This window comes from Neovison vison, chromosome 13, assembly GCF_020171115.1.
Source record: "Neovison vison isolate M4711 chromosome 13, ASM_NN_V1, whole genome shotgun sequence".
Classification (NCBI taxonomy): Eukaryota; Metazoa; Chordata; class Mammalia; order Carnivora; family Mustelidae; genus Neogale; species Neogale vison.
Genome location: NC_058103.1, coordinates 96,957,836 through 96,972,281, shown reverse-complemented (window position 1 = coordinate 96,972,281; position 14,446 = coordinate 96,957,836). Strand labels below are relative to the sequence as shown.

Sequence of the window (14,446 nt, the reverse complement as noted above, 5' to 3'; positions counted from 1 at the left end):
GCATTATTCTTGACATCTGTCAACTTGGTTTTGATCAAGGTCATGTGAAGGAGTGGGTGACTGTCAGTCAGTTAAAGCATCAGTAATGAGAACAAGGCAAGTCATTTGGATTCATAGTTAATATTAAAAAATAAAATAAAATAAAGTAAAAATACTTTCAAATATTAGTGAGCACTCTAGATGTAACCTGAGAGTGAAATTTTCTTTATCAACTTTTTAAAATGTTGAAATTCTATCAGTCAGTAGAAGTATAAATGCACATTTATTATTTTAAGAAAAATTGTCTAGGGGTACCTGGGTGGCTCAGTCAGTTAAGTGTCTGCCTTCGGCTCAGATCATGATCCTGGAGTACAGGATCAAGCCCTGCTTCTCCCTGTTCAGCAGGGAGTCTGCTTCTCTCTCTAGCCCTCACCCTGTTCATGTTCTCTCTCTCATTCACACTCTCTCAAATAAATAAAAAAATCTTAAAAAAAGGAAAAAGAAAAATGCTGTAATAATGGTTGTCAAGGCCTATATTATATACAAAACAATGAAGAATTGTCACATAATATAGGAAAATTAGTTGACCTATTATAAAGTAGGAGATAGTGTATTAGCTGGATAACTTTAAAAAGATCCTTATATACTTTTTGATCCAAAAGTATTTATAACAATTTAATAAACAGCATAAGTACTATTACATTCAAAAAATATTATAAGGCAAACAACAGAAATTAGATTATATCTTACTTCTATGATATCATAGTCCTTATAGAATTGATTGATATATTTAGATTTATCATGTTAAGTAAAATAATTCTTAAGAACTATACATTCAGCAGGATTTTTTTTGAGGTATAACTTACATACAGTCAAGTACACAAACCTTAAGCATACAGCTCAAGGGGTTTTTTTGACAAAGTAAACATAACCAGACCAAGAAAGAACATTTCCAGCTTACCTCTTACCCCTTCCCAGTTAGTGCTCCCAGGATACCATTATTCTGAACTCCATCACCACAAATTACTTTTGAATTGTGCTGAAGTTTTAGTTACTTAATACTACTTAGGTAATGAATCTTTCAAGAAAAAGTTTTATTTGGGAATTCTCATTTTGAGAGTATGCAATAAAGTATCATTTTAGCCACTTCAAAATTTTGTGTGGAGGGTGTCTTCAAAACCATAATATCCATAAGAAAAAATATCAATATATATGATTTATATTTATATGTGATAAATATCAATTTATACAATTTATGTTTGTACAAATATATAAAAAGTTACAATAAAAAGAATAAAGAAAAATCAATACCCCTAAGTATCTTGCTTTTCTATGCATCTCAGTCAAAACCATCTATTTAGAGTGACAGATGGAGAGTATAACGACCATAGGATATATATAGATATAACGACCATAGATTTACACTCAATCATTGGGCATTTGGCTACAATGTGTATTTAGTGCATCTCTCCTTCAAGGCTCATCAATGAATTGGCCCCACACTCTGCTTAAATTGTTCAATGTTCAGCTTTTTCTTTGACCATTCCCTCCCTACCTTCTCTCCTCCTCTCAAACCACCCAGCCCACCTAGCCAGACTTTGCTTGCCAGACCTGTCCTCTAGCCTACTCAAGAACATCACTCTAGCAGGAGAAAGCCCTCAAGGAAAACTGAGTGGGGTATTTGGCTTAATCTGCATGCTTGCCAAGGTGAATATGACAAGACTACTATTTGCTGCTACCAGTGATCATTATTAGATGCTCACCAGTGCCAAGGGCTGATTAAGGCTACATGGAAGTAATTTCTAAATCTTCCTGAAATCCTGTTGGGTAGGTGGGATTATTCCTGTAATTTCACTGTATGAAAATACAGCCACAGAGAGGTTTGCTCCTTTACTCCAGGTCACATAGCCAGGAAGATGGAGCCAACCAAGATTTACACCCAATTTTATCTGGCTCCAAACTGGCTGACTCTGGTAAGGAGTAAGGGAGCACTGGCGGTGTCTGGGAGGGACAGAGAGAGAACAGACCCCCAGCTCGGAAGGGAAGGTCTAACAAGGTAACTGGATGGCGAAGTAGGGCAGGCATGGGCATCGTGCGGTTTGTCTGGGGCTAAAATAAAGGAAAGAAAGAAGGGGCTAGTGATGGTCAGGACTGGAGGCAATGGAGGTGGGCTGGGATGTGGGCACCTCACAATAGACCCAAGGTAAGGTCGTAGCTTCTCCAGTTCTACTCACTAGAGACAGAGCAATGGTGTGTGCAGCCCAGGGGGACTGGGAGATGGCATTTCCACATCTCAAGCCCTCCGGCCTGGGCAGATTGCCAGAGTGGGGAGCCAGGGAAGCACCGAGGCAGGACAGATCATTATCAGAGGAAGGAAGCTCTGGCAGCTCCCACCAGCCTGTTTGTGACCAGCAGGCTCTGGGCCACGGAAGTCCCTTGAGGTCAAGGGAAATGTGATCCTGGAGCAGGGGGATGAAGCTGGGACACTCCCCTGACCCTATGCCTTCAGGCCAAAGGGATCTAGCCAGAGCCAGGCCCGGGGCCCAGGTCGGAAGAGCAGTGGGCTAGAGAAGGCGGAGGCCAATTAGAGAGGCAGAGAGAGAATGAATTAAGATCCCTGGAACACCTCATAAACAGCTCTTGGCTAGAGGGCTAGTGACCTTGATTGCCGCGGGCCACAGGGCAACTGGCTCCTCAGAGCTTTCAGGGTACATTTCTTCATGGGTGAACTCTTACCCAGTTCTTTTGTCTCTGCCGAGGTCTCTCCTTTTTTGCCCAAGGGACAAGCACAAAGTGCTCTGTATTTAGAATAAGGAGACCTAGGTTCCAGTCCAGGTTCTGCTACTAACCAATCTGACAAGCTCTTCAATTAATTGCACTTTCTGAAAGCTCCATTTCCTCCCCCAAAGAAAGCCCATTATCCCTCTCGAGTCTATTTCCCAAGGGACTCATGTGGCAACGCCACGAAAAACCTAAAATTTATATAGTATAGACATGGAGTGGTACTTCATTTTCTTTCTTTCCAGCCGTCTTTCCACACACAGGTCATGTCACCAGCACGTTAGTTGTGGAAGATTCCTAGTTCAGGAACAGGAACAGCTCTGTCCATAAATTTCATACCCTCCTTGTCCTTTCATTTCCTCCTCTTGTCATGCTGCTGTGAAAAGATGGGTCAGGAGAGAGAGGTCCAAGGCATAGACCAGGGAACCCATACTCCTAGCTTGCTCAGCCCCTCTCTTGGGGTATAAGCTCCTGGGAAAACAGCCACAGAAAGAAGAAAGGCCATTTCTTCTGGAGCTCAGTCCTCTTAGAAGAGACTGAGCTAGGAAGGGCCCTAAGACATGGGAGGAAGATAACCTGTGGGCATGTGAGGAGTGGCCTAGAGGCCCAGAGAGGAAAGTCAGGTGTAGCATGAGAGGGAGGAAGGCCGAAAACCTAAAGGGTTTTGTCCAAGTGCACAGGAAGCAGCTTGAATTTCCTAGAGTTCCCTTTCTCAGGAGGGTCACAGGCCACAATGTAAGAAGCAACCTCTTCTCTCTTTGTATTTGCACCCTGGGTACTTCCTTGAGGTGAGCCCACATGGGCTCAGCGAGACACGGTTTTTGCTCTGGTGGCAGTTTCTTCGACCCTTCTTGCAGGCTACCGTGGGGGTGTGACAGGTGGCAACCACACTGGAGAAGGTTTGATGCAGGAAGCTGTCGAAAGGTTTGCAATGTTTTGTGTACTTGTTGACCTTGCCCATCGCCGTGTTGCAGCCCTGGGGCCTGGGCTGCACGTGCTGAATTTCAAACTGCAGAGCCGAGGTCATGTTGCTAGGCTTGGCCCTGACTGGACCCTTAGACACCCACAGCTACAGCAGCAAGGGCAGCAGCAGAGGGCAGGACCCTGTTCTGGCGGCTGCCATCTCTCATAGGGAAGCAGTCATGATGGAGGGCTGGGGTTGCTGGGGACAGACAGCAGGTGGTGAGAAATTAGTCTTTCTGTCTGTGTTCTATCTCATCACCGTTACTCTCCCCTAAGTCTCCTTCGCCCCTTCCTCCGTATCATCCCTTCTTCCTGCTCTGTTCGCCCTCCTCACCCGTGACCACATTCCCTCACTCCATATGCCTGTCTTCCCCCATCCTCTTTTTTGTCTCCCACTCTTTGTTCTATTGCTTCTTCCTGAAGCCCCATCCCCCTTATGTCCTTCTCCCTTGCTCTGTGTCTCATCCTCTCCATGAAACTACCCCATGTCCCCCTGTATCCCCATTCTATGTCTCCACCCCCCACCTCACTCTCCTCTCTCCCCTATGGGTGTCCTTATCCTCTCCTCCTTTGTCTGTCACATCGCTCACCTGCATCAGAACCCGTCCCTTCTCTGTCCTCTCTCCTCACCCAGGTCCCTCCACAGTCTGCACCTCCTCGCTGAGTCTTGCATGGCGGCTCCTGCTCTGGGGCTGAGGATGCCCTTACCTGCCACTGGCCTCAGATCTCTTGCTGTTTGACTCCTTAAGAGCTGGCCTGAGCTATGTTGCTTCTGTTTGGGGCGGACTGAGGTGCAGTTGGGGATCAGGAAATTAATCAAACATATGTGCCTTTCCACCTAGATATCCCAAATAAGTGGATACCTATGGAGTTAGTGTACCTGTCTGAACAGGTTCAGCAATGAGGAAACGTCACTCCCCACACTCCAAGACTAGATTTGGCCCCTGGCCACATGGTTTCAGTGACTCTACTAAAGCACCAGACCCAGGTGTCAACCCCAAAATGCATTCCAGGGAGAGCTGCCATTTATCTCCTATATACATCTCTGGTTCATGATTCTGGGAAGAACCAATCCCTGTGGTGGTAAGAATAGCTTTTTCTCTAACCTGAGGTACAGAGGGAATAGCCTCGAATATTGCTTGGTATGATTTCTTGCCATCAGGTCTTCCTGCTTATCTTTTGGAGGAGAAGGAGAAGACAGGGAAGCAGACGAATCATCACAGTCACGATGCCCAACACCACCCCAACTCAGCTATTCTGCAGTGATTTACTCCTCTGGTCACTCCTCAGTGACAGGAGTTGCAGGTGGCTGATCAGGGCCACCTGGCTTTACCTGGCAAAGGCTCCCAACACCTTTGATCCTTCACTCTCTTCCTCCCTACTTCATTGAGATTGGCAAAACTTAAACACTGTCCAAATTTGGAAATGCTGTTTGGGGGGGGGTTGCTTCATTCTGCCTTAAGTCTTGCTCTTGTGTGCCCTGTTCCTTGCAGTGGTCATAGGTGTGCAGAGAGCCTGAGTTGGTACTGCTCTGGGGGGCTCGAGTGAGCTTGGCATATGGTACTCAGAAGACTTGAGACACTGAGGATTAGAAGTATCACACTCTGTGGGTGGGAAGATCTAGAAAACTGAGATGAACCGTTCTTTTGTTTTCAGGATTCACCTGTAAGTAATAGGTGATCTCAGAACACCAGGTTTAGGTTCACCTATGAAGTCAGTAAACAAGTATTTCTCAAGCACCTATCATGTGCTGACGTGCTTGGGATGGATCAGTGAAAGAAAGAGAAAAAAATCCCTACCTTTGTGGAGCTTACGTTCCATCGGGAGAAAGATAGTGAAAAGTAAATATACCCTTTGCTTGAAGTGATAACTGCTAAGGACAGAGGTAGGAAAAGAAGGAGGTTTGTAGGCAGTGATTTTTAAATAGGGACATTAAAGGGGGCCCTTCTGGGACAAGGATGTGAATTTGAGAACGTGAACTTGTGGGGAAGAAGGGTCCACATTGAACAGTGCTGAGAGGCCAGATCATGGAGAGCCTCTGGGACCAGCAAAGACTGTGACTTTGACTTCGCACACACTGGGAGGGTCCGTGAGAGTGGGAGGCCATTCTAAGCAGAGGAGTGAAAGGCTGTTGTGTAGATTGTAACTGGAGCAAAGCCACAGAGGTGGTCTTGAGTGGGCGCCTGGATGGCTCAGTCGGTTACATGTCTGTGTTCGGTTCAGGTCACCATCTCAGGGTCCTGGGATGGAGGCCCGTGTCATCATGCTCTCCGCTCAGCAAGGAGAAGCAGGCTCCCTCTGTGATCTCTCTCGTTTTTGCTCTCTCTCAAATAAATACAAAAAATCTTAAAAGTGGTCTGGATTGTAAAGTTTGTGTTCCGGTCCAGAAGTCAGAAGTTTGAGTTGGAAAGAGAAGGTGTTTGTTTTTGAGGCCAGAGGACATCGTTTTATTTTTTTATTTTTATTTTTTTAAAGATTTTTTTTTATTTACTTGACAGACAGAGATCACAAGTAGGCAGAGAGGCAGGCAGAGAGAGAGAGAGGAGGAAGCAGGCTCCCTGCTGAGCAGAGAGCCCCATGTGGGGCTTGATCCCAGGACCTGAGATCATGACCTGAGCCGAAGGCAGAGGCAGATGGCGTGCAGAGGATGATTTTTGGAAGAAAAAACGATGTTGGAGGTGGCAAGCACCGCTAGATGGGGACAGAGAACCAGGAGCAAGTTCCCACAGGCCTCTGGCTCCCGGCTTCTCAGGGAGGCCTTGGCTGTGGGAACAGCATTTGCTGCTTTGTTATGGAGCCTGAATCTCTGCTGTTTGGACTTCAGGATGGAGAATTATGCCTCTGCTGCTGTAGAGATGCAAATGTTTGGAAATAAAATCCATGGTTTAAAGCAGACTGTGGACAGAATGCGGATCAGCACAGGCCTGTCCTGCCCTGGACAGGAGGCCCGGCTCAGGGGAGGGAGGGAGAGGCCAGGAGCTCATTTGAATTCTTAGCCAGGACTCCTCACTTCTCATTATTCTAGAGTGAGATGTTTCCAAACCACGACTTGCACTGCCCTGTGCTTTTGTGTTTTCCTGTCATTATAATTATCTTAGTTTGCTCTTCAAGCCCATTACCCCGAATTCTCCAGAAGCCGGCTTGAGTGCTGTGTGGAAGTCAAACACTACCCTCCCGTCTCAGGCCAAAGGAGAGAGAGAGTAAAGGTTTAGGTTTGCATACAAAAATTAAAGAGTTGAAACTACCACCTTTACAACTCGAGCTGAAACCCTTACTTTGCCTCAGTTATTTGGATAAGGCGGGTGATTTTGTTTATTGATTGATTTGCCCCAACTCTCTATATTCTACAATCCGCTTCACTTTGCATTTGGGAGGATAATTTTGCCAGTTTTCCTTCACCCCGTGTAAGGACTAAGAGGAAATGATGGAGGAAGGGGGGACAAGATTAGGGAGAACAAAAGAGGTCAGGCATCAGGCCAAGGACTGATCAGAGAGTCTGGCAGAGGGGAAAAGAGAAAAATTAGAAAGGGGTGAGCAAGAAGACAAAATGGGGGGAGAGGAGGGGAGGGAAGAAAGGCCCTCTCACAAGCAGCCTCTATCCGGGGAGATGAGGTAGCTACGCTCGCCTCCTCGTTCTATGGCCATAGTCATAGTTCTTGGCCCAGTCCCTGCCAGGCTACTCCCATGCCCATGCATGGAAGTGTGCATGCCTGTGCGTGTGCGAGTGTGAGTTTAAAGTCACTGGGGCGGGTGTTGTGAAAATCCCAGCAGCGCCAGGTGGACCTCTGCCTGTCTTCCCCACAGGACAACAGCTGCTGCTTCCTCTGGCCTGCACTGAGAGGGGTGAGGGGAGCTGGCTGAGAGGAGGGCCGGGCCTGGACTGGCGCCCACCCTTCAGAGGCCAGCCTCTCTTGCTTCCGGAGTTCCACACAGCCTCTGGATACGGATGGAAAGCCCATGAGAGTTTCCCTCCAAGCAGGAGCAGATCCAAATTCTGTTATCCTAATTTTGTTGCTCCTAGGATAAATAAAGGTAATGGGCTCATTTCTGTAGACAGAGAAAGTGAAACAAACAGCAATTTGGGGTCAGATGTGAGACTTGCTCTGGGTCTTTGAATTCTCATGACCTTTCCTGGAACAGCTGCGGGTCTGGAGGAGACGGCAGTGACAGAAGGTTGGAATCCTTGGCTCCCAGACCAATGCCTTTAGACAAGCCAGGATGTAGAAGAGGGGGACTTACTCTGGGGTTGAAAGGCCTCATTAGGTCACTCTATCTCAGAAGCCACTGTCAGCTCCTCCTTTATCTACAGAATAAATTTTAGATTCCTTAGCCTGATATTCAAGGTCTGCCACAATTTGGCAAACCTATCTTTTGAACTTTGTTTCTGACTTTTCTTCCACCGAGGTGCCTCAATTCTAGCCAAGCTGGTTTTCTCTATTTTCTTAAGCATACCTTTCATAATCCTCTTCATCTCTACTCAGCTCTTAACCATACCTTGAGATCCATCCCAAGGTCCCAGGATGACCTGCCCCTCACACAGAAAATTTGCTCCAATCCTCCCAATTCAGAGGGATTTCTTCACCTCTAAATTCCTACAGTTCTGTCTTCAAGATGTATAATTTTCTGTCTTAAATCATCGGTTATTTCTTCATATGTATTTATCATTTTCCTTCAACTTAGACTATCTAATCTTCAGAAGACACGGATCATCTATATTATTCTTCTTTCCCACTTTCCACAAGGATAGCTTAGTGCCTTGCATATAAATGACCCTTAACTGATTCAACTTTTGGGTTAGAAGGCATTCATTGTGCCCCTGAATGATCCCAGTCCCAGGTGGGACCACCAGCAACCTCAGCACTGTTTAGCAAATGGAAGATCTGACAGTGCAGCTCCTGGACTTCAACCCTGGGCTTGAGGTGAAGTCATGACAAGAAGGCTGAGCTGCATGAAGCAATCCTTTGGGTTCAAGGACGGCCCAGGAACTGCCCATGACACACTATGCTGGTTGGGTCAATTTCGGTTGGACAGGGCAAAAAGTGACTTTGCTGAGATTGTGGTAAGCTCACTCCAGGCAAAATCTTGGGGTTCCCCTCAATCACAGGGAATCACTCTTGCACTTGAACGTTAACTATTTGTTCTGGAAATGCTTATCACTGGGGAGGGAAGGAGGGAGAGAATGTGTAGAGGTCTACAGGCAGAGGGTCACCCTTACATGAAAAACAACTCAAAAACTCTCATTTCAGTGGTGAACATTCCGTGTTCTTCTCACTGGTAGAAAAACCATCACTACTAAAAGTAAAATCTAACAAAAATATTTCTAAGTTCTGGAGATTTGCCAACCCTTTTCGATAGATAAGGCATAAGTAATTCTGCCCTTGTTAGGAAATCTGATTCACTCATTAGACCAGGGTTTCTTTTCTTTTCGTTTTTTCGAAGTGTATTTATTTATTGTTTTTTTAGTAGTCTCTGCACCCAACGTGGATCTTGAACTCAAGACCCTGAGATCAAGAGTCGCATGCTCTTCTGACTGAGCCAGCCAGGTGCCCCAGACCAGGGTTTCTCAACCTCAGCACTGTTTACATTTGGTCTAGATAATTCTTTGTTGCCGGAGCTGCCTTGAGCAACATTGGATGTTTAATGGCATCCCCAGCCTCTACCCACTAGATGCCAGTAGTCTCTCCCTGTTGTGACCACCCCAACATGACCACATTGTCCACCCTTGCCCCCTTTGAGAACATATGACCTTGAGCAAACTACTCTCTCAAACTTAGCTTCTTCATCTCTAGAGTAATTCTTGTGTATGTAAAGCCCAGTGTAATGAGGCAACAAATTCCACAAATCTCAGGCTTCAGGAACAGATGAAACCATGACAAGGATGTTAGCATGAAAGCAGCAATGCTATGGATCAATGCTATGGATCATTCAAAATCCTATCAAACATAGGATTTTATTTTATTTATTTATTTTTAAAGATTTTACTTATTTATTTGACGGACAGAGATCACAGGTAGGCAGAGAGGCAGGTAGAGAGAGAGGAAGAGAAGCAGGCTCCCTGCTGAACAGAGCGCCCAATGTTGGGCTCGATCCCAGGACCCTGGGATCATGACGCAAGCCGAAGGCAGAGGCTTTAACTCACTGAGCCACCCAGGCGCCCCAAAGATAGGATTTTAAAGGCCAGGCCACCAGAGTTGCAGTCTGGAACCTGAAGGCCCATGGCACACTGAGCACCTCTCCTTGTCCTGTGCTCAGGCCTTTCTAACATATGCTTACATGTGCATCTTTCTTGCTGAATTATACATGTAATCTGGACTGGAGCTGTTTTATTTACCTTTATACTGCCCCCAGCATTTGTCATAGTGCTTTTCAGATGGTATTTAACAACTTTAAAATATTAATTAAAAAAATTTTTTTAAGGTAATTGACACAGGCCATGGCTAGTAATAGAAAGCTTCATGAAGATGAATTTTAAGTCAGGTGTCTGAGGAGGCAGAGCTGGGATGAGGAAGGTCACTCAGATCATCTGGGAAATAAAAGAGGCTTTGCCGGTATTGAGTCGGGGGAAAAAACTAGTTGGTGTAGAACCCAGAAGATCATATCTAGTTATACATTGTTTATATACCGTGTGATAGTTGAAACTCATGTTCATCCTGACCATCTCACTTTCTTCTTGCAGCCTCATGAGGTAAGGAAACTATTCATCCCATTTCATAGATGAGGAAGCAAAAATTCAGTAAGTTATCTGATATCAAGTCCTGAACTCTTTCCTCTGTGAAGGGCTGTTTCATTTCTGTAACTGTGCATCCAGGTGGTAGGCGGGTAGCGAATGAAGGAAGAGGATGACCAGGAGCCTTTCATGAAAAGCCCCTTCCTCTTTTCAGGGAAGCTGCAGCCTTGAGAAAATAGGGAAGAGGAGGCATGCTTTGAGGTGGGAACAATAGTAGACTTCCCCAAAACCAACACTTGAGTCAGCCAGGCTCAGGCAGCTCCTTGCAAGTCTCCCACTTGGTGTTGGCCTATAGACCCAGCCTGAAGGATACAGATGAGCAACCGGGCTGTGTGTGGGCTTCACATTCACTTGTTTGGCTGTGTACACCTCCCAGAGGGTGGTCTTCCAAGCAGAAGCTTTTTAAACAGGATTTCCAGGTTGAGTCTTCACATGAACTAGCTCAGTGGAGGTGATGGGGGTAAGAGTGGTAGGAGGTAAGGAACAGCATCCTGGGTAAAGGAGGTGGCATAAGCCAGGATGAGGGGGTGGAGGGGGCACAAATGGGGAAGCAGTCATGGATGGCGATGTAGTTGGAGACATGGTAGGGGTCGGGTCATGGGGAGTCTTCTGTCCTGTGAGGTGTAGAGTCTTACTGGAGTTGGAGTGCATGTGATGTGGAGAGGGGGGAGCCTGAGCAGGGAAAGACACAGGGATGGAAGGGACAGTTTCAGGAACAGTCTTAGATGTCAGGGCTGCATGACTAATGGACTCATGCTCATATTAAGGACTCACCAGGTGCCAGGCACTGGGCTAAAATCTCTTGATATATATCGTAATGAATTCTAATACTGCTATGATGTATAAAATATTACCCGCATTACTAGATGAAGAAACTGCAACTTACAGTGTTTTTTTTTTTTTTTTAAGCAAACTTACATTGGTGATACACAGACTGTAAGTAGCAGAGTCAGGGTTCAGCCAGGATTTCTGGTCTGTTTGACTCAAAAGCCTTGCTCTTGGCCACCTTGCAGCCACTGCCTCCCCACAGGTGGAGTAAGGGAGGGGGAAGGATCTAGGATCACAGATTTCTTGCATAGGTAACTGAGGAAATGGGAGACAGACAACATGTGAAGAGAAGCAAATTGTGGGGGGAATGGGTTCAGTGTTGGACTCCAGTTAATGCTGTCAGGAAGAGCAACATCAGTATCCCCAGTGCCTCTAGTACTCTGCACCACCCCTAGACTACACATTGGCCTTGGAACACTTGGGGGTCTTTGTTCGAACTCTGAGCTCCATTCTCCAGGACAAGGATGGCAGGCTGTCCTATGATGAAGCCCACTAACCAGACAACACCCTGCAGGGAGGCAAGGCGGAGAGACCTGTGGAAGTCAAGGGCCATGGCTGGCAGGCTCTTTAGTTCTCAAGCAGCAGCAAGTGTTGACAAAGAGAGTTAGGACAAACTCCAGTAAGAATCTGATCCTCTGGGCTCAGGGGGCCCACACTTCCTCACATTGAGGCTGTGCTGTCTAATCCCACCTGATAAGTTGGAAGCTGCAGGGTCAACATGCATAGGTTTCTGGGAGTGCTTGGACCCTGATAGGGCCTGAGGTTGTAGGTAAGAGAGTTGGCTAATACTGTGATTGAGACCAGTGTGGAGGGGATGATGGGGACTGCAGGGGTCCACAATGAGGTCTCTGATTCTCAAGCCAGCACTCTAGTGGGCGGCCCTTGTGTGCATGTGTGGCCTCCGGGTCAAGGGTGAGTGGGATGAGTGGCAGACCCTCTGTTCTCTGAGGGTCAGGAATAAGCAGCACTTTGTTCCTCAGAAACATGGCAGTGTTTTCCTTTTCACCTTTCCACAGGAGCATGGCCTACAGACCAGAGAAAACATCAAAGAAAACCCAAGAACTTCGAGCCTTCTGGCAAGGAGCTGGAACTAAGTGTTCTGATGACAGCAGAAAGGAGGAAACCAGACAGCAATGTCTCTATCCTCCCACCCATCCAACCCCCTCAGCACAGCGGCTCCTCAAACTCAGGGGCACTCCCTCCTCCCAGACTGGTCTTTGTCCAGAGAGCTCTTTAGTTCCTTCTCACCTTTGGGCTGCCTTTGGCCTCAGGCAAGAAGAATTACTGCTCCTGCCCCGCTGGTCTTCCAGGTCCTGTCCTTTCTCCAGAGCAGTCAGAGAATAGTAGTTCAGCCTGTTCCTTCTGTCCGCTTTGCATTTTTTACCAGAAAGTTTGACCAGAGCCAGAGATAATCTGGAAGAGTGGCTCACCCAAGGACCGGTTGGACTTCTTATTCTGTAAGTGTTACATGTCACAGACTGGGTGAAGCTGAGGCCCCGGGGTGGACCAAAGGAGTTGGGGGAGTGGCTGAAGGTGACCGGTCAGCTGGGTGAAATTGGGTAAGTGTCTCCTCTCTCTAGGACCTGGTTTGGATGATCTCTGAAGTAGAGCCCAGCTGTTAGGTTATAGGGGAAGGCACATGGGGAAGGATGGGGAAATGCTGGAGGCTCTGGGAAGGGGTAGACAGCCACGCTAGACCCACCTCTTCTTCTAACCACTTCACTCTACCAGCAGGAGGAATGGCACCATCTGTGGCTCGGCTTGTGTTTCTCCAGTTTGTTCTAGGACCAGCTCTGATTGAAGGCATCAAGGTGCAGATCGCCATCAGGAACTTCCGCCGATTACACATTGACTATCCCCGGGTTAGCTACCCAAAGGGCTTCCACGGCTATTGTAATGGTCTCATGGCCTATGTGCGGGGCAGAAAGTGGAGTTGGTATTGCCCCCAAATTCATTACATGGTGCATGCCCCCTGGAGAGAAATCAATGGGTTCTGCAAGTACAGTGACAGCTTCTGTGAGAATTACAACGAATACTGCACACTCACAGAGGACGCCATCCCCGTCACGATCTGCTCTCTGGTCTCTAGACAACCGCCCACGAGCTGCCACTATAATGAAACCCTAACCAACCAAAGGCTCTACCTGCTCTGTTCTGGGAAGAATGATGCTGAACCAATAGGCATCATTGGCCTCTACTAGGAAAGGAAGGTTTTCATTCTGAACCACCGCCTACCGCCACCACACGCAAGCCTGACCCTACTCCCGAACTTCTGATCCCTGGTATAAGGCTTCCTTCCTGACTTCACAGACAGGCAGGGTCCCCTCCCAAGAGACAAGGAAGGTAGGACAAATGTCTTGAGCTTCAGTCACCATGCAAAGTTATACAGCCTTGTAGCCTCTTTCCAACTTGTTTACCTCCTTTCTTCCCTTACCATCCTCCCTCTCCCACAGACAGTCTTACCCACCCAAGAAGCTGACTGTGTCCAGTTGGCAGTGACTATCCATCCACTGGGCCAGATCCTGAATCCTGGATGGAGGCCCAGAGCCTCAGCTCACACCATGGCAACAGGCACCCAGCTCCGTGTCTCAACTCCCCATCCCCACCAGCCTTCTCTTCTTAGCTTTCCCCATCTCCACTCACTCACCTACACAGTAGGTACCTTTAGCTTCAGGGACCTCCCTAAGACCCTTAGCCTCATTCTAGCCTCTCTTCTCCAGAAACCTTCTCAGTTCCCAGTCTGTTCCTCTCTGTGAAATCATTGATCTTCTCTCCTCATCACCTGTTCTTTCCTCTACCACAGAGCCCAGGGTAGTCTCTCCCTGACATTCCCAACCTCCTGTAGTCACCCTGTCTTCCTTTCTCTGACCCTTTTTCCTTCCCCCCTTCTCACTGTGACTCAGTGGAGTTTCAAGTTACCTTCTCTGACCTGTTCTCCCCAAAGATTACTGCATTCCTTTCCTTCCAAAAGCTTCTCCTGATACCTCTCCCCACCAAATCCAAGATCTGCCGCTGACAGGACAGAGCTGAGATGAGCCTGGCTGTAGTCATGGAAGGTTTTAAAACCGCATCTGAGTAATGTAAGACATAACCATCGGGTGAAACTGGGGTAAAGGAGGGGTGCCTGGGTGGCTCAGTCGTTAAGCATCTGCCTTCCACTCAAGACAT

The 14,446-nt window shown here is 47.2% G+C and overlaps 2 protein-coding genes across 2 annotated transcripts; one reads left to right on the top strand and one right to left on the bottom strand.

The window, feature by feature from the left end:
• Positions 1-3,414: 3,414 nt before the first annotated feature.
• On the bottom strand, positions 3,415-3,883 carry RNASE8 (ribonuclease A family member 8). The gene is given in 2 exon segments (XM_044231547.1): positions 3,415-3,505; positions 3,507-3,883. Coding segments are annotated over 2 exon segments (468 nt in total).
• A 9,119-nt stretch (positions 3,884-13,002) lies between these two features.
• Positions 13,003-14,263, top strand: RNASE13 (ribonuclease A family member 13 (inactive)). Its single transcript, XM_044230584.1, has one exon. It carries the CDS (start codon positions 13,018-13,020, stop codon positions 13,477-13,479), a length of 462 nt encoding a protein of 153 aa, XP_044086519.1. The 5' UTR covers positions 13,003-13,017; the 3' UTR covers positions 13,480-14,263.
• The last annotated feature ends 183 nt before the right edge of the window (positions 14,264-14,446 follow it).

Excerpts from the sequence above, each read along its gene's own strand:
- RNASE13 (XM_044230584.1), top strand. The coding sequence starts at position 13,018 with ATGGCACCATCTGTGGCTCGGCTTGTGTTTCTCCAGTTTGTTCTAGGA.